This window comes from Mastigoproctus giganteus, chromosome 1 (genome assembly GCF_048544385.1).
Source record: "Mastigoproctus giganteus isolate SK-2022 chromosome 1, ASM4854438v1, whole genome shotgun sequence".
In the NCBI taxonomy this organism is placed as follows: domain Eukaryota; kingdom Metazoa; phylum Arthropoda; class Arachnida; order Uropygi; family Thelyphonidae; genus Mastigoproctus; species Mastigoproctus giganteus.
Window position 1 is genome coordinate 182,433,861 of NC_143575.1, and position 26,833 is coordinate 182,460,693.

At 38.6% G+C, this 26,833-nt stretch overlaps 1 protein-coding gene across 1 annotated transcript in view; it reads right to left on the reverse strand.

Annotated features, from left to right (window-relative positions):
- The window catches only part of LOC150091351 (uncharacterized), a 101,343-nt gene that overhangs the window by 2,740 nt on the left and 71,770 nt on the right, over nucleotides 1-26,833 (reverse strand). Inside the window, exons 8-16 of the mRNA XM_090383368.1 lie at nucleotides 22,153-22,224; nucleotides 21,973-22,044; nucleotides 21,687-21,758; nucleotides 19,458-19,529; nucleotides 15,186-15,257; nucleotides 11,686-11,757; nucleotides 10,008-10,079; nucleotides 9,747-9,818; nucleotides 8,257-9,095 (exon numbers count right to left, since the gene is read on the reverse strand). Of these exons, the coding sequence (XP_090239494.1) occupies nucleotides 8,257-9,095; nucleotides 9,747-9,818; nucleotides 10,008-10,079; nucleotides 11,686-11,757; nucleotides 15,186-15,257; nucleotides 19,458-19,529; nucleotides 21,687-21,758; nucleotides 21,973-22,044; nucleotides 22,153-22,224 (1,415 nt within the window). The remainder of the gene's footprint in view (nucleotides 1-8,256; nucleotides 9,096-9,746; nucleotides 9,819-10,007; nucleotides 10,080-11,685; nucleotides 11,758-15,185; nucleotides 15,258-19,457; nucleotides 19,530-21,686; nucleotides 21,759-21,972; nucleotides 22,045-22,152; nucleotides 22,225-26,833) is intronic.

Consider the following 26,833-nt stretch of genomic DNA (forward strand, 5'->3'; position numbering starts at 1 on the left):
TACTCTTTTTAAGAGAAAGGTTTAGGTCATAGAATGAAATCCATACCAAAACGTGGATCGTTTTTTTAGGAACTTTTGAGTTGACAAAGGACTGGAAGGGCGTCCCAAAACTGTGTATTGTATTGAAGAAAAACTTCTACCTCACTCTGTCATAATGTTGACATAACCCATGTTTTCTGTTTCCGTATAAGCCACTTAGTGAAAAGCCCCCTGCAGAATAATGTATTGTAGCAATGAGCTGTCATCATTCACCATAAGTCTTTATTCGCAGAATACCATGGCCACAGGGTCGAGCAATGAAAATCAATCACATCCGATTTATCTCCCTCCTGATTTCATAAAGATGTCGCCTCTGACATTCCCAGCCATTAACTACCGAGGATACAGTAAGCGAGCAGATGGCAGGGAAAGAATACCACGCGGGCCACCAACGCGCGCTGACAGATAGTTGAGGTTGCATTGCTGTGAATATCTTTCCAAAATGTTTTTATTTGTTTATCAACTGTTCATGCAGAGAATATAAAAATCAATCACAGTTAAAGGCAAATAAAATAGATGTTCGAAGGCGTACCAAGCGTATTAATTCGTTTTTATAATCGAATCTAGCTATTGTGAAATTAAATAAAATTGGTAAGATAACAAATACGCCACCAATATTTTTCCGCTGGTTGGTGGATCGAAGCAAACGATCATTAAACGAAGTTAAGTTTCTCACCAGTAGATGGCACCACAACGAATGTTAAAAGGCGTTCCCTTAATGGTTATGCACAACAAAACTATTATTTTTCTTTATCTTTAAAGTTTTAAACAATAAATATTAAAAAAGAGCGCTGCCATCCATCGAGGTAAATAATAAAAAAAGAGTTAATTTCGGGAGGAAAATAAAGACTTATGGTGAATGATGATTTGGTCATTCGAAAGAATGTATCTTTAGAAAATCTTTACTGCTAGAATGCATAAAAGAAAGAGTCATTCAAACAGCTACCCAATACAGCTGGAACAGCTTGGAGATTTAATAGGATTGTTACTGTAGACTTGTAAAAGAGAGAGCATCAAGACGTTTACATTTTACCTATGCGCAAGAGGAAAACAACGGTAAAATTTAGAAAATATTCAATAAATTTGGTAGAGTTTAGTTGTTGTAGTAGGGTTTTAAGAGCATCAGCACCTAAGGCAATATTATGTCGTGAATATCGTCTGTAAATTGCATTTTTCTGAGGTCGATTTTCTGTTTTCTGGATGAAAAACTAGAGATTCTGGAGTAATAAACCATGCTATCCTCGCCTATGACCGAGTAACTCAGCCATGTTGTGAAAACGCCCATAAAAATTCCTTCCGTCATCAACAGGACTCGAAGTCAGGTCTTTACCACCCTGTGTGTGGGTCGATTTTCTGTTTCCTGGATGAAAAACCATGCTTCCCTCTCCTGAAACTGACTAACTCAGCCAAGTTGGCAAAAGGACCCATACAAATTCCTCACGGCATCAACGGCACTCGAACTCAGGTCTTTTGTGGGGAGGACGACGATCCTATCAACTGTGCTAACCACGAGGGAGCATTTGGTAGAGAAGTGCAAAATGCTATACTGACTACAGATGTACATCAAGATTTTTCACTAAGTTTGTCATCCTTCTCAGTTAGTAAGCGGAAAAATTAACGCAAAATTGTCAACTCACAGTCTACTTTGGGGGAGCAACACGTGGGGTACCGCAAGGCAAGATTGCTGCATTCTAGAGAATGAGGCAATTAAATAGCGCAGACCTGTGAGGAGACCTAATGTGCAAGGAAGATGATGATTGAGAGGGTCAAGATCTACAGTGGCGGACAAAAAAACTGCATCACCTTAAAAAAAAGTAACGTGTAGCGAAATGTATAGGATATTGTTTGATTACAGTCCTTTTGTTTGTGGCAAATCAAAGGTATTGCGACAGATAACGCTTCTATTGCACAGACAGTAATTGCAAAGTATTGCATCAGCCGTTTCTATAAATACGGCACTGGAAGGGTATACACGCTCATTAGTATCCTGTTTTGTGGAGGTGTAAGCATGGCTCCATATGTTCAGTTGACACCAAGAAAAAAAAATTGTAGCTATTGCTCTGTCCTAGGAATGGCTTTCTACACGTGTTGATAAAATAAGCTGCCACCAGTCAACAGTATCCCGAGTGCTGAAATTAAAGTGTGAAACCGGTGATGTGAAGAGAAGACCTGGATCAAGCCGTAAGAGAGTGACTACGCCTTCCCAAAATCGATATTTGAAACGGCTATGCCTTCGTAATCGCCATGCTACTGCTTCTCATCTAAAATTGAACTTTGAGATGGCCTCTGGTGTTCAAACAAGTGCACCAACTACCCAAAGGTGGCTTTCGGAATGTGGTCTGCATGCCTATCGGCCCAAGAAGAAGTGTTTGTTGACCGAACAAATGAGGAAGAAGCGACTTGCTTGGGCTAAAACGCATGTTTCGTGGACTCAAGAGCAATGGGACACCGTCATCTTTTCTGACGAATTGAAATTCATTCTGCATGGCTCGGATGGGAAGAGATATTTCAGAAGACGAACATCGGAGGCATACCATCCTGACTGCATAACACCGACTGTAAAGTTCCTCACTGGTCAGATGGTCTGGGGATGCATAACAAGCATAACAAGCGAATTAAGATTATTATTAACGGAACTGTGAATGCAATAACCTACATTTCTATCTTGGAGGAGTTCCTGAAAGGATTGAGATCTAGCGAATGAGGAGGAATCACAGTAGGCTGAATTCATTGTCATGCTCCTGGAACTAGTTCTGTACAATTATAGTTTTGTGATACGGCGCATTATCCGGCTGGAAGAACTCATTGGTGTCTTGGAACAATTTCCAGATAACCCGTGGTATCCAGACGTTTACTCCATTTATTTCAAGCGACCCAATATACACCACGAAAACCTTTCCCACACCGTTATCCTGCCACCATCAGCTTGCATTTTGAAACGTTGCGTTTGAGTTTGGTTGAGTTTTATTGGCGCATCAGCAACTAAGGCTATAATGCGCCAAAACCTTGTCATAAAAAGGTAAAACTTTCAGTGACCTAATGAATTAGGTCACTAAGTCAGGGTATAAAAACAAGTATAAACTATAAAAGACAAAGATCAGTAAACAAGTAACCATAGTAAATGTTAAAATAATAAGATTTTTTTTTTTTTTAAATGCGTGTAAAAAGGTTTATTGATTTTAGGAAACTAAAAATAGCAGACACATTGTCATTGTCGGATAAAATCTGACTGAGTGTATACGGCTCAGTCAGATGGTTAAAAGCGGTAAAACGATTGAAACGTTGCAGTACGGATCCACGGACCCATGCTATTTTTGCTTTGTTCTAGTCCCATCAGCATGAAACAGCAGGAACCAGGATTCGAAAGACCAGAAACGTTTTTAGTCTGCCACTGTCTAGTGTTGGTGTTCCATTGATCTTCTTGCCTTTTTCTGCCAAGAATGGCACCTTGTTCAGTCCTTGGCTGTAATAGTCCATCTGTGACACAGTAATGACGAGTTGTGAGTTCTTAAATACGTCTTTCGTTGCCTCTGTTGTACCAGATTGTTAATTGACTGATGTAACCTTTCTGCTACCTTGCATAAGTCTTGTCAGCCTCGGTTGGCCTTTCGCATCATTGAGTCACAGAGTTCTGGCCACAGGATCGCCATTGACTGTATGTTATTTGGTTAAACTCGATATACACGAGCAGTAATACGTAAAAATCTAAATCAAGGTTGCAGTTTCCAAGATACTAATACCAGCGCGTCTATTGGCAACTACAATGTCATTTATTTTCGAAGTCACTCAAATCTTTCGTCTTGCCCATTTATATCGCATGATACAAACACGTAATGCCTTTACTGAAGGAGCGCTCCATTTCATAAAAGTGAAGGTGTGCCTAATAAAGTGGCTACTCAGTGTAGACACAATATACTGTACATTGTTCGCATTTCTGTTGAGATGTGAATGCTTCAGCTTTAATGGAAATCTCTTCAACTTTCGGAAAATTACTTCCTTGAAGAGTAACCTCAACTTTATGAAACGTTCAGCGACGACTTTCGAGTCATTAAGAATTTCTGTAGCGTTCTGACTACCGCTGGATTTCCTACATTATTCGACCCGACATGTTTTCTTACTCCATTAGAAACTTTATATCATTTCAACGACGAAATTTATGGAGGAACCTTGTCAACAGAAAGCAACTTCCGACTGACGCCACATTCAATGTTATGACGTCAAATAGCTACTCGCGCATGAGCAATATACATTAATTTTGGGATAACCCTCTTAGTATAAACTGTGAAACGTGAATTTAAATTGGATACATTTGACGAAGTTCGAAAAATAATAACCAAAAATTATATTAAGAAAGATACAGTGAGTAGTCCAATTATTAGATGAAATGGGTAATCCGCTTAGATAGTTCCTACTTGGATAATTAAAGCTGCAAGTACGTATAATATGTTCTCGTTTCCAGACTATTATAAAGTGATGTTCAACCTGCCTGTGCTCGTGACTTCGATGGACTCATCTGCATAGATAAGTATTTTGTATTTTTAATTTTGATATGAACATCATGGTCGACCCAAGAGTCTTTGTTCGGAGATAAGAAAACCTGTCACTGGCTCAAAGGGTACAGTTCTCCAAAGCCGACTGGGGAAACGTTATCACAGTTAACTCAAGAAAACCCTAATAGTGAAGGTTACATTTGAACTGAAGAAGTTGGAACTTCTGTAAGCTCTGGAGAAAATGACAAGACAGAAATTCTGGATAAATCACAGGATCCTTCTTTCATGCGTGACAAGATATCCAATATGAGAAAAGATGTAATGAGCTTCCTCATGGGGGAGACCAACAAAGTTCCTAAAAAAGGCTGAAGAGTAAAATTATGGAAAAATGGTCAAATCTTGAGACTGTTATCACAGCTCTCTTAACTGAAGATGATATTAATAAAGAAATCGAAATCCGAGCCAATTTACTAGATAAAATTGCACAAAAACTTTTTCAGTAGGGAATATTAACAAAATGGATCATATCCAGGAATCAGTTAATCAAACAGCTGAAACAAATACAGCAGCGTATGAGGGAACAGAGTTTAGGCCGCCTCCTTTGTGAGATCATATGCTGATGCTGCCCACGGAGCACCTTAGGGTGAAGGAAAAATCAGTAAGATCAAGTGAAAATGTCATAATATTATGAGCTTCTGAAAATAGTAGTCTGAAAACAAGTGCCGCTTGAAAAATTTAGTATCTAATACTTTAAAGTCAGAGTTCAAGAATGTAAAAATAAAATCCTTAAGATTAGCGCGTAACAAAGGCGTGATGCCAGAAACTGCTTCCAAGTCTGACCTAGTTAGCATATTTACTTCGGATCCCGTGTCCTCTGCGGGCATATCTACATGGGTTCTCAAGAAACACAATCCAGCAGTCGTGATATACGACATATCTAAGGATTTAAGTGAAGAAGACTTCGTTGAGGATTTATACAATAAAAATTTTAGCGACAACGGATTCTCACTAGAGGAAGTCAGATTGTCATCAGAGGAAGTCAGAAGTCATTGGTCCCCCAACAAGGTTGCAAGGCTGCACGAGGACTATTATCCTTAAAAAACAATTATAGTAAGAAGATAGCTGATCAAAAACGGGCGGCATGGACACTTTTTGTGAAAGAATCGGGAAATTCTAACCCGTGGGGTTTACTATATAAACTGTCACGTGACAAATTCAGGTATGGGGAAGTGTTTAATACTGTAACAACGGATATCAGTGAGACTATTGGTTGGAAGGACTCCGTTGAGATAATTTTAAGTAAGTTATTTCCAACTGACGATCCTCAGGAAGATACTGAGTATCAAACTGGTATACGTAGAGATAATCGGCTCTATGTAGCTAGAGAAAATACTGCGGAGTTTACGATGGAAGAACTTACAAGGGTTTTGAAGAAGCTTAATCTCACAAAATGTCCTGGAATTGATTTAGTCGAGAATATATTTATAACAAGGTTCTATAAAACGTTACCTAATATCCTTTTATTAATGTATAACAAATGTCTAACAGAAGGGCTGTTTCCAACGCAGTGGAAAACTGCATTATTGAAGTTAGTTAGAAAACCTGGGAAGCCACTATCTGAACCTAAATCATATCGTCCTATCGCTATTTTGGCAAAATCCTTGAAAGGTTAATGGCATTACGGGTAACCGACCTGCTAGTACAGCAGGATATGATCTCGCTTCAGCACTATAGGTTCACTCCTCGGAAATCCTGTGAAGATTGTCTAGTGGCATTTCGAACGCATATTGAGAATTCTACATCCAAATATGAATTAGCAATGTACGTGGATTTCGAAGGGGCATTTGATACTGTTTGGTGGGAGGCAGCGATGGCTCAGTTAAGAAACGCTGATTGTTCCAAGGAATTATATATGCTTTTCAACAGTTACTTTTCAAATAGATATGTGCTAGCGAAGTCCAAGCACTTCGAGCTACGAAATAAGGGGTTCTGTCTTGGAACCCCTTATTTGGAACCTAGTCTTACAGAATTGGTTGGTTCGCACATTCCCTAATTGTAAGGTGCTGGCATTTGCAGATGATCTGACAATTATAATTGCAGGACGATCTCGCTCACTCTTAGAAGAGAGAGCTAGTAGTGTGATGACAGACTTAAGTTCTTGGGCTCAAAGCTATAAGCTTCTTATTAGTCCTTACAAAACTAAAATGATGTTATTTAAAATAGCTTTGGATATAAATCGATCTCCTCAGATCAAGTTGAATGGTGTACAGTTACCTATGGTCCTTGATACCAAATACCTGGGAATTATTGTGGACAGTAAATTTCATCAGTACTTATTATATTTAAGCAATAAAATCAGGAAATTTTCTGGTGCTATCATTAGAATTTCAAAGTCTGAATGGGGCCTATCACATAAAACACTGTTTCTGTATTACAAGGCAGTATTCCTTCCTATAACTACGTACGCTGCAGGAGCCTGGTTCCATAGAGTTAAAATAGCTACGTTTCGGGCTAAACTAAATTCCATACAGCGCATCATGCTTCTTGGTATTCTAAGATTGTGCAGAACGGTGTCCACTGCCACGTTGCAGGTGTTGGCTGGAGCGCTACCCTTGGATCTACATTTGTTGTATCGTGGTTTTTGCTACCGTATTAAGAGGAAAATTCCTACAGAGATCAATATTCGCTCTGACTGTAGAGGCGAAAAGAAAAGATGTATGAATGAAGTAATCAATTTACGGCAGATAAGATGGGATACCATACCTACTGGAAGAGTGACCAATTTGTTTATCCCGAACGTGACTTTTCTCAATTGATAAAAACCTAGTTTACAGTCGTCATTTTTGTTAACAGGGCACGGGTCAATGAATGAGAAATTATATGCATTAGGACTAAATAACACGGACCGTTGTTTTTGCGGGGCTATGGATGGCTGGCAGCACACACTATATGATTGTCGAATATATGACAATGCCAGGACAGCGATACGTGAAATTCTCGAGGGTGTAGCTCCAGGAGAAGAAGCTATATTTTTAAGAGACCGTTGTAAGTGTCAGATGTTCCAGGTTTTTGCTAAAGAAGTGTTTGAACTAAGGAAAATATGATTCCAGTGATACGAGGTTGATAAAATCCATCTGGCTGGAGGCTTCGAAGTGGATGCTGCCGTTCTTAATGGTTGCACAACTGGAAGGTCTACTCTTCTTTTCTTTATCTCTCTCTCTCTCTTTTTCCTCCACCCTCTTTCTTTCGGTTTTCATTATTTTTATTTTTTTCCCTTCTCGTCCTTTCGGGTTTTTCCCCCTTCTGGAGTAGGCCCCAGAGAAGGAATTTATTTTTTTAATCTTTTTTTAATTATTTTGTTGTCTCATACTCTGAGACCATAGGTGTCCCATCTACTGGAACTGGCCCACCTTCCCGTGGTGTGGATGAGTACACAAAATCATCTGTCCAGGTGACTGATGCTTCTAGGTAGCCAAGCGGCCAGAACATTACAACAGATACACATATAATACACATAAACCTACGTCTTTCACATATCTGGCCCATTTGTAGTGATACTGTTCTTCACAGAGATACGAGGCGGAGTTGAACTGAGCCGCCCCTTACATAAACACATGTCCACATGTTTGTATAATTCTGATTATGCTATAAACTACAATAATCCCTCTCAGTATCTAGTACCACTCACCACACTTTATTCATATTAAGACCTGAAAGGTGTACTTACCACCCATGGCTATGAACTTGATGAAAACTATGGGCACCCAACAGAAAAAGTCCGTTCCTACAATGAAGGCAAAGCGTTTTGCAATTGTCCTGTCGTGGAGCTGCTGGGTGGAGCGGAGTCCAATTTTAGAATGAGTGATGGTGAAAAACATCCTGATATAGGCAAATACTATGAAAGCGAAGGCAGCCATGTTGACACCACAAAACAGGAATGTAGAATATTCCCAGGCTTGAGCGAAGGGATCGTGGATATGAAGTGGCAAGCACACACCATTGTTACCATAAAACTCGTCTCCGTAGTAATCGATGTTCAGCACTGGTAACAAGGAAAACAGAATGGCTGCCGCCCAAACCAGCAGCATGCAGGAGATGGCAAAGCGAATGGTACGTTGTTTAAGTGTTAGAGGATGGAGAATCGACGTATAGCGATCGACGGTGATAACGGTAAGGGTTAACACCGACGACTCACTACTCAAAGTACTGAGAAACCCACAGAAATTGCACTGCCAGCTATGTCGCCATCTGCTCTCGTGCTTGATGTATTCCCCACGAAATGCAGTGTCGTAAGAAGCGATGATAAGGAGATACACTCCCATCAACAGGTCTGCCAGCGACAGGTTCTTGATGTAGAAAGAGTGCACCTCATTGGGTTCAGTCAGTAAGATGCGACCGATTAGCACAAAGATGTTTCCCAAACATGCAACCACTGCGACGATCCACACACTCACCCGCAACACCACGTTGTCCAGCAGGTGAGCGATGCTGCTAATTCCATCTCCTCGGGGCTTACATACACGCACGTGGAGTGCGCTTGAACACATTCGGAACTCGTCAAAGTATCTGCAATAAAAAATCAGTTTCAATGTCTTTTCGGAGTTAATAAACTCTATTGTAACTCACTCTTATGAAGACGTTTGACGAATTAAGTTCCAGGGCTGTTAATTAAAAGAAAAAGAGACATTAAAATGAAAACAATTTTTGTTTTCATTTTATTTTCGTTTTTTGTTTTTTGTTTTCGTTTTTTGTTTTTTTTTTCAAAGTCGGCTTGGGCAATTACACATATATGCGTGAGATCATTCATAGAATTGTTGGAAAATATTATTAAACACTTATCTTTGTCACGTTTCTTTTAATGTCCTCTACACTACCAAATCGGATCTTTCAACGTTTTACTTTTACCCCAATTGAAACAAAATTTAATGTTTGCTCTTTATTCCATCGTTTAACGCAATGATGATGCCTTGAACCACGTAACACCTTAAACGTGACCGCGTGCGAAAGACTTACGATACGCAGTTGACCTTGAGAGAGAAGAAATAAGGTAGGTCAGCTGACATGGCGTGTTGCATCACGGTCTTACGTTTTTTTGGCATGCGCAGCCTGGAACTAAATTGTCAAACGCCGAAAGTGTCTAAGAAAATTTCTTACGTATGGTCTTATTTTGAAACTGGCATATAGTTATGAAAGCCAAAAGAGGTAGTGGCTACTTACACGTATTGCAATGAAGTCAAGTTATCAAAGATCCCTGGTTGTAACTTCCTCAACTGGTTATTTCGTAGATCACTGTAAATTAATGACGATAAAGTTATTAAAATTTCAAATGGCTGCAATTATCAATGAAAATGTTATTAGTGATAACATTCATCATTAACTGAAACAAAATAAAAGTGTAAAATACTGGTTATCATACTCTTATTTCAGATATTACAAAATCTTTGATTACTGTAAGCAGATTTAGAAATGGTTACTCACAGGGATTCCAGACTTGGGAGAAAATGTAAGGCTGAATTTTCGATGATTCGTATGTTGTTGCCTTCAAGATCCCTAAAAGAAAAACAGAAGCATTAAACACAGTAAATAGAGCAGTCTGATCGCAAACTGCTCCCTAACTGGTATTTAAGTATCAAAATGAATTCCAACAAAGAGGCATTCTTATCGTACCTGCCAACTGTGGTCCGAAACAGCAATGGCCATAGATCATTAACATATTTGGTCAAGAACATATAATAAAAGCATTTTAATAGATATCCCCCTTACAAAATAATTCGAAGAGCCGCTTCATCCACAGGGGTAGAAGTAGATGAAATGCACGAGAGGAAGTCTAAAGTCGTAATGCAGAGGCTTATCTCTCAGAAGAGTGGAAGTGGAGTGATGCCGATGAGGATGCAAAGTATACGAGATCCATGAAATTGGGAAGGAGAGGATTAAGAAAATGAGTTAAGATTTATTTTCCTTTGAGTTAAAATTCATATTATTATAACTTTTTAAGGGATATCAATTCTACTGGCGTACCTTCCTGTTTTCTAGAATCCTAGTTTATAAACATTTTGTTATTAACCAATTTGTGAGAACGAATGATTATTTATGGTGGTAAGTACCACGAGTAATCCGTTAGCCAGATTTTGGAGTTTTGTCTAAACTTTATATGTTTATTGTTTACTTGTTGTTGATAATTCTATGTATTGTAAACTCTCAAGATCCTGGGAGGTCCTTGAGAGGTCCGAGGTCCAAGGTCCTTTATCCTGGGGGCCACTAATTAATTCAAACTGGTGCAGAAGTATCATAAAAAATGATGCCAAAGTGAATTAAAAAGAGCTGAAAGATTTAATTAGACGAAAGCTGAGTACGAGAAATCGCTGGGGAGAAAAGGGTTAAAAAGCTTCACAAGGAATGACACTTTTTGTCTCCAGTCAAATAGGAGTGTCGCAGGTGGAATTGAAGATATTCCCGACGATTTGGAAGATGAATTGACGAAGTATTCTACAACTATTTTTACAAGTGAAAGTGCATTTAAACCAGGAGGGGAAAAGGGGACTCATCTTGCGATAAAATTAGTCATATAACGATCTGTCGGGCAGCATCTGTTGGAAAACGAAACTCAGAGAAAGTAAGGCTCCAGCGGTAGACAGTTGGTCGTCGAAGATTTTATTATATTGCGAATAGGAAGGCAGCATGCCAATGTAGCGAACCATTTGTAATATTAGCAATATTATCATTAGACTCTGGGATGCCCTTGGACTGGGGAAGCGGAAACATTTTCTCCAGTCCATAAAGAATGTGTTATCAGGACTACACTCGATAACAATAGAATCCAATTGGGATCACAGAATGGGTCCGTGAAAGAAGGGTCTTGTCTGAATCTGGTTAATCGTATCCAAAAGTTTTATGAAGTGGTCATAAAACATTTGGATGTAAAAACGAACTTTGATATTTGCATCCTAGACTCTGGTCAAGCTTTTATCAAATATCTAGAAGATATTTGATGGATTAGGGAATGGCTTAAGGACAGGAGACAAAGAATAGTTATAAATAGGCGTTCTCTTACATTTCTCTTCACTTACTAGTCCTTATTACATTTCAAACATATTAAAAATGTATATCATTAAAAAAATTGGAGGCAATTACTGATTCTTATTAAAATCTAACTTACAGCTTCACTAGTGACGTCAGATTTCCAAAACTGTTGAACTTCAGCTGGTGAAATCGGTTTTTTGAAAAAGATCTGGAAATAAAGAATGAAATATTATTTTTACTGCGTTCTTCAGTAAATATACTTTTCTAATAAAAATATACGAGGGTCGCCCAGAAACCACTACACTGCATTTTAAAAATTTGCACTCAAGAACTACTGTGTTCGTGTGTTATGTTGTCATGTTTTTATGCGCACAATTTGCATTTTAAAGGATTTCAAACTGAGTCGATGTAAACAACCTAAAATTGCTTATTATTATTCGATTCATTTCGGTAAGGATATCATTGCAAAGAATATCTTTGGAATAATGTCCCTACCAACACTAAACTCTCTGGCTAAATTCGTTTCCATCTTTTATCTTTCGATAACCAGAAATATGGAATGGGAGATCATATAGGGCCGTTAATGACTCAGTGAGGTATAATTGCTATCAGTTGTATTCAGGAATGGTTACTGTGCTTCTACCAATTTCCTTGACATCCCTTATCCCTTTAAGACAATGAACGATCACGTGAAGAAACTGCACGATTAAGGTTATCAGTCAAACAGTGCAATTACGCGAGATGGACGGAAACCCAGAAAGCAATTACTACATCGGAACAGCCATCTTTGTACCGGAGACAAACTTAGGACTTTCTCCGCACTTTGTCTGAGTGGTTGAAGAACCGAGGGATGCAACAAGATATTAAACACTTTTCGGAGGTCTGCAAACGCGCCTTTATACTCACGAGACGATGACGGACTGACTGTGTCATAACACGTTATGGTGAGAACATTCCCAGGCTGTAAGCATCGCGGCTAAGCAATGATGGGTGTGGGACATCCACGCTTGGTTTTACCGTTTCCATGGTAACAGATCCTCTCAAACGGTGATCGGAAAGCGATTCATTCATATAATCTTATAAGAAACAGCGCGTGTGCGCACTCTTATAGCCCTTTCATACCAGTTGGATTATGTCCAAAATGTGCATTTGCAGGAATACTTCGATGTGGCTGGTTTTTTTCTTATCCTTCAGCTGTCTTCTCAAGAAGAAAAAAAGAAGAAGTAGTTCTAAGAAAAAAGTCACATTTCTCAACTATCTATTCAATTACTATTGAATTTTATGTCGTATGCAGAAGACCTGAAGATGTTTATCTCCTCACAAGACAGCCGAGACGCTGCACATACCTAGCAGGCTGAAACACGCCAGACTTCGGATCTCGTAGACTACCTCAAAGGCTTAGAATTAAATCCTAGCAAGTCCTCCCAGATAATTTTTCAAATAAAAAGAATAAAAATAACACAGTTCTTCTAGATGGCCTCCTGTCACTAGAGTCACGCGTCACACAGATGTAGGCGTCACATGGGACGAACAACTCATCTTCTCGCCGCACTTTGCAAACATCAAGCATTCTTGTAGCTCTCTGGAGAGCAAAGCAAGAACTTACTGGTGTTTACCATCTTTTCCTCATTACTCAGTATGCCCTGAGATGTGTCTCCCCCGATGGTACTCTCCGCATCTGTTGTTTTGTCCTCTGCATCATCTAAGTGCATCATAGAACGGTATTCTATACTCAAATCAAGAGCTTCCTTGGTATAGAATATTGGATCATAAGGTGGCTAAAGAAGACACTAGGATAAGCTTTCACAATCTCAAGAAACATTCTATATATCATCTTTAACTGGACTCTCCCGGGAATTAATCGCATTCAGGACCATCATCGTCACCCTGGCAAAACAGCTTACATTCTGAATAGACGCACCAAGACTTTCAGAAATTATCTCTCTTCCTCTCAGCCAAAGGATAGTACACGGAACCGAGGCGATTCTATTGTGTTCTATAATCAGCTCAGACGCCTACAACGGATGTTCCTGTGCAATGCGGTAAAAGTAGTCATCGAAAGTGATGTCTGCGTTCACCAAGCATGGAAAAACAAATTCTCACAGGAGGAATTGGCAGAAAATCAAAGCTGGCTGAAAAATACTGTAGCCTGAAAACATAAAGCTTAATGTGAGTCTCAGCAATCCAGTTTATAGCGAACCAATTTGACGAAAACTTCATCAAATCTCAAATTTATGGCAAAGCTGCTATTGCCGACCACTCGTTACTGAAGATGGAATGGTGTAAGGAGCACAAAAACTGAATATTTGGTGATTAGAAACATGTCATCACAAAACAAATCATCACTCACACGTTTTTTTTAACATTAGGGAAAGTTTACGTTTGCAAATGCTAAAGGACGTACATCATCCTGACTTTCTTGTGCCAGTGTCAAACATGGAGGAGGATCAACAATGTTTTGGACAGCAACATCCTGCTTTTCTTTAGGTCCTATCATCATCTTGAACGTCCAATATACATAGACAGATGTGAGGTATCCACTCTTGGTTTGAAAAACATTGGAAATGAGGCTAAGCATCTCCCATGGCCTTTGCAATCACCAGACTTAACGTTATCGAGCCACAGTGGATATATGTGGAGAGGAGTGGGAAGAGTGAGATGCAGATTTCTTCTAGTTTCATCACTCAAAGAGCTTCAAACGTTCATCCATGAAGAGTGGTCCAATACGGCTCTTAAGACAGCTCAAGATTTATTTGAATCTATTCCACGTAGAATACAAGTTATTTTAAAAGTTAAGGGTCGCCCAACACCATATTAGTGCACACCTGTAACTCTTATCACAGATTTTCCGTTATTTTCCATCCCTGTATGTTATGTTTACGTAACAGCAATAAATAACAAACACTCATCTTTGTTTTAATTAAAACGAATAATCTACATAATAAATTGAAACAAAGAGTAGGTTGTTGTACGGTTTTTAGGCGCAGCAGCAGCTTAGACCATATTGAGCTGCCTAATGTGTGTAAATTGAGTATGTCTGTGGTTAATTTGCTGCTTACTTCACGAAAAACCAGTTTCCAGGAGAAAAAGCCATACAATCCTCTCATATTGTTTTTTGGTGTAAGGGCTACATAGGCCATATAGCACCTATCAATGGTGGAAAAATTCCAGCAGATTAGCATCGTTACCTATGATATGGTTGAGCGTCAGGGGTTCTTTAAGGTTTGGCAGAAAGCAGAATGAGACTTTTCGGGCAGTGGTGTACAAAGCACATTCAACAAGAATATGTTTCATTGTGAGCGAAGAGTTGCATTGCAGAGGATCATTAACTGTGAGAAGATAAGATGGGTAAGTTGACTGTGGCCAATTCGCGCTCTGGCTTCCTCCCTTCTGTTTACACGGAAGCTGGAGGTCCATAACTGCAGTTGAAGTTTAATCTAATGGAGCTTATTTTGCGTTTGAGCTTGCCATTGAATTGACCATTGTTCCGGTGTAAGGAAGATGGTGGTTATACCAACTGTGCTAAATCATGAAATCTTAAGAATACATTGTATTGTATCTATATCATTCCTCCTCCTAAGTAGCAACATCGGATTTCGCATGCAAAAGATATAAGGGGGGGGGGGGAATACTCACAGAATACGTAGGCTCTGCAATCCGTCGAAGACGCTGATGTTGACAGCTACTAGAGCGTTTCTGGAGAAAGATCTGCATAATACAAAATTATTTATTCAATCTCTACCTCATTATATTTATTACCTGATTTATTAAATTAATTAAATTATTATTATAAATCAAATTATAGTTAACTAATCATTTATTTATTTACCGTTCAACATTGTGTCTAGGTTACAGGATTGAAAAAAATACGTTCATATACTGTTCGGTGATTCCCGACAGGTGGCGCAACAGTCTACCATATGGGAATTTTAAGAAATTCAGAGCATTTATATATATATTGAGTGATCACTGAATTATGACCACCTACCTAATACTTCGTAGGGGTCCTCCTTTTGACCTCAGTACAACAGCTGTCTGACATGGCATTGATTCAACAAGAAGTCGGAAGCGTTCGGGAAGTATGGCCAACCAAGCTGTGTGTAATGCGGTCAGCAATGCTGGTATGGAGGTGATTGGTGTATCCAGACGCCTGGTATGCCTTTCCATAGTGTCCCACAAGTGCTCTATGGGATTGATATCGAAGGAGTTCGGAGGCCAATCGATATGCTGGAAGTCAGAACTGTGTTCCTCAAACCGTTCCTGCACAACAAGTGCCCGATGGCTCGGCGTATTGCCATCTTGGAAGACACCATCGCCATTCTGGAAAATGTTTACCCAGTCAGCAAGCAGTTGACGAAAGCGCAGACCACTGACACGTTGTTCCACATGCACCAGGGGTCCAAGTTCCTGCCAGTGAAACATGCCCCACACCATACAACCGCCTCCACTCGCCTGCACTTTTGATACCATGCATGATGGATGAAGAGCCTCATGTTGTTGACGCCAAATCCGTACACGACCATCCACGGTGTGGAGTAAATAACGTGACTCATCCGACAGCACACCTTATTTTTCCAGTCTTCTTATGTACAACTTGCATGCGCTTTGCACCAGACGAGTCTTTTACGCCGATCAAATTGGTTAGGAGAGGATGCCGTAGGGGTCGTCTGCTGGTTTAGCCCATACGTGCGACACATCGTCATGCCAGATATTGTTCCGGGTTGGCCCATGTTATTGGGTAGTCAACTCTTCAACAATGCTTCGCCTGTACGAGTCATCGGACCTGGCGCTCACCTCTAACACCAACCTTTCGCTGACCTTTGCAGTTTTGCCGTCAGGTCGTTGTTTGACCATTTTGACGCCAGTCCTGGTACACTTTAACAACGGCAGCTCTCGAACACCCCACTTCAGCCGTTTGGGAAATCGAGGCACCAGCTTGTCGAACACCCATAATCTGTCCTTTATCAAAGTCCGATAAATCCTACCTTTTACCCATATGATCTCGGAATTTGACTACCTACTGAACCACTGACACCTTTCGACGCTACGCAGGTCGACTAACTCCGCACTCTCGTACCTCACGTGGTCAACGGCATTCATTTTTCATAGGGGTGGTCATAATTCAGTGATCACTCAGTGTACATATGCAGGCAGATGAAAAATTAATCGATACTACTTCAGCAGCACAATACCTCACACAGAAGTATGCTGGGAGACCGGAACTTACCCAATAGTTTTGAGCTCTTTCATCCTCGATAATACTATTATGAGAGAACACATTAAAATGTAAAAAACCTTCTACAGGTTAATCAAAAAAACCTTCCTTAAATATTCACATTTGAACTCGACTTCGTCGTGTTCTGTGATCATGTTAGTTTAATAAACAGGAACCAAGGAACTGATTATTACACTAGTGTGAACCACAAATATAGTCGCCCATGAGTTTCACTAACATCAGCCCAGCAGTGGAGTGAAAAAATACAGGCGAGAATGCAAGTAATGGAGTTGATTAACATTCTGCATTACATTTCCCTTCTGAATTCCAGTTAACTTGCCAAACGGTTCTTCGACATTTTCACTCTTAATGTTACCAAGGAAGCTATCACTACAAGGTGAAAAAGCTACCAATCATTTCGCAGAGCATCAGCCGATTTGTCTCCTCCAATCCTTGTGAAGTCAACATCTGTTTAACTTGTGTCCTCCTCGACGGTATAGTAGTTTCGCCACTTGTCACGCGCTTGGAAAGGTGCGTTCGATTCCCTTCTATGACTGGAGCAATTTCTGAAGTCGATCATATGCCGAGCAAGTAGAGTTTTTCTAGTGAGCTATTCTGGGATTTTTAGCGAACACAATGTGAAATTGTCCAATGAACAACAGACACACACATATAGAGACATAATACACAATGGCACAATATAGAGCAAGTTGCTGATGGATCTAAAGCCCAACAACTACAACAGGTCTTGGGGACCAATAAATATGCTACCTATCACTTTTTCACTAGACAATTTTGGAAACATGCATCGTACATACATGAAGATGTCACCTTGAGAGTCCAATGGTTTAACAACTTGTTTGACCAGTCTCAGCTTCATAGGGAGTAGTGCAAATGAGACTTTGAATCAAAGGATTGTTTGTTACAATGTGTACGCCGGGTTACAACTCTCTTCTGGCAAACCATTCTATTCCTAATTAGTGATGTTCTACTGCCTCTCTGTCCCCGATGCAGAGCTCGAGCAGAGAATGCAAAGGAATTTGATAAAACCACCCTGGAAATCAAAGAGGAATCCCAGCGTCTTGAACTTCCCACAGACATCACATTTATACCCACCATACTTGATCTTTTGTAACACATGCTTCGCATTCTGTATTCTTCTTTAATATGAACAAAACACTGTCCTATTAGGGCCACCCAAGAACTAACCCATGGGCCCATGTGTATTACGTTCATAAATTGTGCATGTTCTCTGGTCGATTTGCCTTTGATGGGCGAAAAACCCTAGTTTCCGATTGACTGGATTCCAATCACCACTTTTTCACCCGGTGTGGAGAGGACAGTGATTATAACCACTGTGCTATTGCGCAGATTCTTCAATGTGAAGAGAGCCAGCAGAAATCGATGGTTGCATATTCCCATTTTGAAGTAACACAGTTACAAATTTTTTCTTGAACTGTCTGTGAAAAGACGCCACTCTTTTAGATTGTGACCAATACCAATTTCTTCATAAAGACCACTCAAATCCAAACAATAGCACAGGAAGTCTATAACACTGCAAAAATGTGCATAAGCGGCATAAGAGTGAAATCTAATGGATCCCAAGCTTCCAGCTGGTATTCAGTAGGATTCACTTTTAAGGGAGATTGGCAAAAGCTCTGCCTGCATTTGGTCTAATTCTTGCTGAATAGATAATTTGGCCCTTTCTATGCTGTTCACTATATTCATCATCCAGTTCTGAAGACTTTTCTCAAGAAGGTAGATTGGGAATCTACAGGTCTTTGTTGTGAGGCACCGGAGCAATAGAGGGTGGTATGTTGGGATTTACTATAGCTGTCCGATCCGCAGAGTTTGATATATCCACCATCCATACAAAAGCAGCAGTCATCAGAATGTATTGCTTTCTCCATTTTTGAGGTAAAGCAAAATCATACACTTACGACTACCATGAAACCATCCCTCCTTTCGACCAACAGAAATTTCTGAAATTCTGTTAGTCGAAATCTATCTAAAATATCCACATATAAAATTTCATGAAAACCCGTCCACTAGAGTCGAGTTATTACATGTGGACGGACGGACGAACATGGTGAAAACAACAACAGGTATTTTACGCTTTGAATGAACCAAAAGAAAAAAAAAAAGGTTACAAATTCTTATTTAGGACCCAGCATATGAAATTTCTCGCCACCAATTCTGTCTAGGAGCCTAGACCGACATACGAAAAATAACAGGTAAGCGAATCGCCATGGTAACCTGATGTTAATTCAGCAGTTCCGGTGACAGATATAAGAAACGTGTAGCCATAAATATCTCCTTCCGGCTTAACACATGGAAGAGATAAATCCTGGCAAGCTAAATCGCGACATCACTCATTTCCACTTAGCATAACATAACTCAATTGTAGTGTTTACACTCGCTATCTTTATCAGCTAGAAGATCTCTGCGAGCAACGATGGGCTTATCGAGTAACCTTTCCTAGTTTTCCAGTTGAGGATAAAAAAATGGACATTTACTATGAAAATACACACACACACACGTCTCCAATGGAGATGCGGTTTTCGACTATTTTTTTGTAGATTCAAAGCCAAAGGACTTATGATTATCTAAAGAACAGAAAATGTTAATTAACTTTATTAATTATTCTATTTTTAAAACCGGTAAAATAATGAAAACATCATGATTATACGTACAAGAACTCGAGCTGCAAGAGGTTGCGAAACATCCTGGATGGAATGGTGGAGATCTGATTACCATCTAGCCATCTAAAAAAAGATTAAGAAAATAACCTTAAAAAATTGAACTGCGCATGTGAAAAAAAAATGTTTCTAAAGACAGAAATATTTTGTCTCATGCAAAATTGCGACAATAGTGAACTCTGTGATCTTTTTTTCCTTATATTTCGAATGTTTCATACACCAAACACAAAAACATAAGAAACTAAGCCTTACGTATAAACTAACTATTTTATGACCTTAATGGTGCTATTATGGTGTTGTGAAAGCATCTTGGAGTAGATAACACCTTACTTTCAAGGAAGTCGTGATATCGCGTTGTTTAAAGGTAATGTAGTGGTGCAGAATTTGCACTTTTCTTTAACGGAAATATAACCGGAAGCTTCAAGTCATCCAGTCTCTAACTGCAACTGGAAGTAATGCACGTTTCGAATATCTTCAGTTCAATGCGCTGTTGGGAAATCCCAAGGAACGTGGAGATATAAATCACGAGATAAAAAGATACCACAGACACACGAGCATTTGAATTTTTCTTGGCTTTTGTTGAAATTCGAAAGTCACGCAGTTTTTGATTCTTCAAAGTTCGAAGTTTCAAGTTATGAAGGAAGTGACGTAACAATTCTGCTGAACGTTATTTTATATTTGCCTCACTCTTACGAATAAATATTCTTCTTCCTTTCGAAAATATGAAAGTGTAGTTTTTAAAGTCAGTGCTTTTAAAGTGAGCGCATTCAATTATGTGACTGTGCAATCAAATTTCCAAATTTGTCCAGGAAAGCTAAGTTTCGATTAAAAGTGTGCTACCATTGACCCAGTCGTCAAGTTCAACCATAAATCAATATCCCAGACATGTTTTCGTGTTCTCAGCTTGAAGTCGCTGTCTATAAAAGAGCCCTTGTGCAGTTTAACTACTCGAACCTCTGAATGCATTTTACGACTTCAGCAAACGGTATACTTTTCTCAGATGAGATTAATGACTGAGCCGTATTAGACAACGGAAGCTTTACTGGCTCACTGTCTGGGTTATGTCACCATTTAGAATGAAATATATTCTGTTGACATTGTCACGACAATCGCTGTTTACACAGATCAAAAAGATACATTTATCGCATTTGTTTGGCTTTCTAAAATAAGCAAAGTAATCCGATGATAATTGAATAACTGAAAGTGTTTTGTTGGTTTGCCTTCTTACAGCTCTTTGGGCGAGGATAGGGGTAACAATTTTATTTAATAGTTGAAGCAAACGAGCCATATTTAACAAAGGCCCTTTTGTTTCTGGAACTAACGTGAATTCCAGCAGAAGTTCAAAGTGGCAATTGTGGCCACTTAAATTATATGCCATTGAGAGAATTGCTGCATCTTTAAAACTTTGTTATAAATTATAAAGGACAAAAACCACTAAGATTGGTAAGCTTAAACAAACTACAGTAATCTGGAAGTTTGGAAAAGTACTGTATTAACACTTAATTATATTTTTTCTGCTTCTTTTAGCAATTCACATTAGGACGAAAGTAAAATCCCAATTAGGCAAACTGACAAGTGTCTGGGTCAACTGACATTAGCTTTGTTGCCAGGGAAACAATGAGATCAGCTTGTAACGCAATCACCAGCAGTAATTAGCCCTCCGCCTCTTTTCAGTAAACACCATGGAGACACTTGTATGATGCTTCATTTGCAGAACAGAACAGCCAAGAGGTGTTTACAAGGATTTACATTACTGTGTGGATTATATTCGTAATTCGCTTGAGTTGCATGCTCAGAAGCTCGGATTCACTGAGTACTGTTGTGGTTTTGAGCTTCTCTTCATGTAATCGAAGTCTTTTCAAGGAATTGAAGATCGACACGTGTGGAAGCTGGCAAAGAAAAGTTTTGTTTTTGAAATTTTATGCCTGTAACTATCGAAAAGTTGTAAGCTAACTAGTACTCAAAGAAACAGGAACAAGTCTGTGTTTTAATAAAACTAAATAAGATTTACTCTAATTAAAATCCTAATTTTAATAATAAGAAATTTTAATAAATAATACGCTTAAAATTAAGAATTATAAAGATAAAAGCAGTACTATAAGCTTTATTTCTTAAATAAAATGTATTATTTTATTAAAAAAATAATAATAAAATGTCTTAAAGAAATTAAATTAATGAAAACGTTTCTTAAGTGATCGAATCTCGTTTAAAAAAGGTACTTACAAGGATCTTAAGGCCTCTAATGTATCAAATAATCCTAATGGAAGTGAACGCAAGCGGCAATCCCGAAGATCACTGAAAAACAAGATTAATCGTTGGTGTTATTAATGGGGTCAGAAGTGAACCTTGTTCAATATTCATTAAAGATCAACAGTGCTAAAGGGGACAAGCAATATTGCACAAATTACAACCACTTTTCGGTGCTAAGAATTAATTAAGCTGTTGTATCAAAGGAAAAGAAAAAACTCTGGTAATTAATTAAAGTTCGAAGAAATCTTTTTCAACTTACAGCTCTTCCAGATTGTGAAGCCCGTGGAAAGCTCCATGGGATAAAACTGTAATTGGATTGTGGGAGAGCACGCTGCAATAAAACATTTATTCTTTTTATTTGCACTTAACGCTAAGAAATAATAATTTTCACTGTAATTAATTATAATGATTAAAATCACATGACAAGGTAAAAACTTACAGCAGTTTCAACGCTGCATTCGAAGCGAATGTTTCGTTCAAGATGAAAGACAGAAGATTGCCACTCAAGTACCTAAATTAAAAATATAATATTTTTAGATATTTTTATTTTAATAAATGTTTTTTTTTTAATTAAAAAATTCTTTAATTTTCAATTAATTTAGTTCTAAAAGTCATTCGTTAAAATTTAGTTAAATATTTAATTCAGATTTTTAATTTTCCCCAAAACTGAAGACCATTATTATCATAAATTAAGTTTTATTTATAGCTGGTTAAATAATTCGGAAATTTATATGATGATACGTATTACTGGGATTATAATAATTACTTATTTAATGTGTGGCTGACTGTACATAAACAGGGTGAACTTTCGTTATGTGAATACACCAAACTACTACAGTTTCTTTGCGATACGAGAATTAATTTTTGGCTAACGGATTCCTAGTTATCTATCTCACCAATCCTTGCAAGTTATGATCAATGGATGCATCTAGAAATTGGAAGATAGCAACGGAAGAGCTTTTGTTTTTTTATCAAGCTCTATTGAGAATACTGGCTTTGATGTTCTCGGGTTGTGGAAGGCACTGAAAGTGGCAGATGCAGGAGTAGTAGATTACAGAAAGAAGAAGAGACAGTTTGATCAAAGACACTCTTGTGAAATCCTTTAAATTTGAAGGCAGCGAATATCTCACGCCAGGCAAGAAAATAAAAGAAGAAGAAGAGGAGATTGTGTGGCACTTATCACAATTTCTTTTTCATATGATACTGAAAGTAAAGTCATGCATATTGAATTTGATTTGATTAAAGTACAGAATTCTTTCAGAGTTCACTTATTATTTTTATTTTACTCGGATGAAATAAAAGTAAAGTAGGCGTGAGTTCATCTGTTCAACGAACGTGAGCATGATGGATTTTGATCACATTATTTCTTTATCAAGATTAGATAAAATCCCGAAGTGGCTAACTATGTTGTGAATAGATGAAGTTCATTTCTACCTTTTTAACAAGGTGAACCTTACAATTATGCTGTTTGGGCAAAGGAGACCCTACCCCTCATCTAGTCTTACGTTGAAATTTTCTCCATCATAAAAAAGGGGCTTTCGGTCGCAAGTTTAGGTCCATACCTTTCCCCCCGGTTACAGTAACTGGGACAAGATATGCCAGGATTCGTCAGATGTCATTTTACCTAAGAGAAGTGAACGAGTAGTCCGTGACACAACCATATTCCAACAAGATGGAGTTTCACCTCATTTCCATTGAAGTGTATCCCGTCCTCTCAAGAATGCATTACCATGTAATAATCTCATTTAGTTGAATTTTGATAATAAATTGCCTCCAAAAAAGCGCCGATTTAAATCCAAGAGACTATGGAACTTCTTAAAACAATGTTACCAGAACTTTGAAATTATTAGAAATTAAAAATCCAATTAGAAGGAAAGTTTTCGGTATTGACCAAGATCCCTTTGTCTGAGTGATGTTTGAAAGCTGCTATGCGATTACTTGAAATGAGACTGGAAAACGTTTGCTCCCAAAGAGATTTTGAAGTCCCTTGAGATAAGTATATACCATTTATGAAATATAAATAAATTCATTATGGGAAGTCAATTTTTAATATCGAATATGATCCGTCAGACTTTAATGGTATCAAAATCCTCTTGAAATACAGTGGGGTTATTGATACGAATATAATTCCAGTGGGTCAATAACTCTGGGACTTTCTGGTATTTGGATACTTGAGAATCTTGCTCATCTCCTGCGCGGGGGGGGATTGTTAGGTCCACAGCCTAACAGTTGAACTACGAACTCTTGTTCTGACTCTCAGTTGTTCAAAAACATTTCAAACGTGTCATATTGGTTTCAGATCTGAGCTCTGGCTGGAAATGGCGGGTTCAATACAGCTGTTTTTCTGATTGTTGTTGTTGTTGTTGTTTGGAGTTTAGTGGCGCAAGAGCAACTTCGGCTATATTGCGCCTGTTCAAGTTTTGTTATTTCCTGTTATATTGTTACTGATTTACCATATTAGATATGATTAGTTAAGTTTATTAAGCTGAGGTATGAAAGGAGTTCACTGACGTTTGATTTTTCTCCCATAATGAGTTCAAGGCTTAATGGTTCATTTGAATGCGATTTGAAAGCTGATTGGCGAGCAAGTTGGTATCGTGGACATTCTAAGATGATGTGCTTCACTGTTAGTGTGGTCAGACACTGAGGGCATTGTGGAGGATCGTCTTTCCTTAGGAGGTGAGAGTGTGTTAAATATGTATGTCCGATGCGAAGTCGGGCGAGGATAACCTCTTCATGTCTGTTTGACCGAAAACTTGATTTCCAGGATTTCTGCTGTTGTTTGATTTGGTATAATTTATTGTTTGTTTGAGATTTCCAGGTCTGCGTCCATATATTTTCAGAGGCTTTTAGATTGATGTTTTTAAAGTCATTGAGCGGTATTTTATGCAAGTGAGAATTTTTGTTAGACGGATTTTTTGCAGCATCATCCGCACGTTCATTGCCTAGTATTCCAGAATGTCCAGGAATCCAAGTGAATCTAACTCTTTGTTTGTTTTTCGTAAGGTGTGATAAGGAGGAAAGAATTTTTCTTACATACGGATGAGATGGATGATCTTCTGTCTGTAAAGCATATATTGCACTTAACGAGTCTGTGAAAATGATACTTTTTACGGGGGAAGTTTTGGCAATGTGATCTAGGGCGAGACTAATTGCAAATAGTTCAGCACTAAAAATACTGCACTCTATTGGAAGAGACTGTGAGATTATGCTGTTTGGCAATACAACAGCGGCACCAACGTGTGTGGCCGTCTTGGATCCATCAGTGTACAAATGAGAATAGTCAGAGAATTGTGTTACATAAGAGGAATGTAGCTGTTTTATATTTTGACTTGGGATATTGTTCTGTTTCCATTTTATGAGGACCATGTCACAGTCAACTGAACTGATTTCCCAAGGTGGAAGGGCTGTGGGGGTATCTTGGTAGATTTTATCCATACTTAAGTTCAATTGTGAGAGTATTTCTTTTAGTCGGATGCCTGCAGGTTTGCATATATTAGGTTTGTTCGTATATAAATTTTCCCATTTCGGTTTATAAAGATATTGCCATGTTGGATGTCCAGGAAGGCTTTGAACCTTCGCAGCATAGTTCATAAGAAGAACTTGTCTACGAAGACTGAGTGGGAGTTCATGGATCTCTGTGTATAGACTATACACAGGTGAAGTACGGAAGGCTCCTGAAACAACACGTAGTGCATTGTGATGAATTGGATCTAACCAGTTCAACACACTTTTCCTAGCTGAGGAGTAAATGGGTGAACCATAATCTAATTTAGATCTTATCATTGCACGATAAACATGCAAAAGTGAGTAACGATCAGCTCCCCATGTCATGGCTGATACAGCTCGTAGAATGTTTAATTTCTTTAAGCACATTGTACGTAGATATTTTATGTGTTCTAGGAAATTTAATTTTTGATCCATGATTAGTCCTAGTAGCCGGATGCTCTGTTTGAGTGGAATTTGTTGATTGCTTATCCTTAGTTCTGGATCAGGATGCATCTTTCGTTTTCTGCAGAAGTGTATTGCCGCTGTCTTTTGTACTGAGATTCGATACCCATTATAGGTGGACCAGGACTCTATTTTGTTAATAGCACATTGGAGCTGCCTCTCGATTGTCCGCATATTCTGTGAGTGACATGATATTGTGAGGTCGTCGGCATATAGGTAGGTTTCAACTGTTGCTGGAATAACTTCTGTTACAGGGTTTATTTTGATAGCGAAAAGGGTTGCACTGAGGACTGAGCCTTGGGGGACCCCCTGTTCTTGATTGTATATTAGAGACAGAATATGATGATAACGGACTTGAAAAGTTCTTTTAGTCATGAAATTCTGAAGAAACTTTGGTAGATGGCCTCGAAGACCTAATTTGTACAATTCATGAAGGATACCATATCTCCACGTAGTATCGAACGCCTTTTCAATATCAAGGCATATCATTACGAGGTGTTCGTTTCGGAGAAAGGCATTGCGAATATTTGATTCAGCTTTTGTCATTATGTCTATTGTGGATCTATTTTTCCGAAAACCATATTGACTAGGACTCAGGAGGTTATGGAAGTCAAGAAACCATGTTAACCGATCATTCACCATTTTTTCTAAAATTTTACCTAGACAGCTGGTGAGTGCGATGGGACGATAATTATATGGATTTGAATGGTCCTTCCCAGGTTTTGGAAAGGCCAGTACAAACGAATGTCGCCAAGAGTCTGGATATGTATCCTCAAGGTATATCCTATTATATAGCAGTAACAGCAGGCATAAAGAATTTTTAGAGAGGCGTTTAATCATTTGATAGTGGATTCCATCCGGACCTGCTGCGCTTTCTTTAGATTTGGCTAGGGCTTTATGCAATTCATTTATAGTGAAGGATTGATTGTATGAAATCTCATGAGCTGCATGGAAATTAATTTTGTATTTTTCAATTTGAGCTTTATATGTTTGAAAGATTGGTCTGTATGACGTTGTTGCTGACAATTCCTCAAATGTTTCTCCTAGTAGATTTGCAATTTTTTCTGGTTCAGTTATGTCATGACCTTTCCAGCTTATGATCGGTTTAGGGACGGTTGTATATTTGCCTGAAATTTGTCTAATTTTATTCCATATTATTCTGCTGTCCG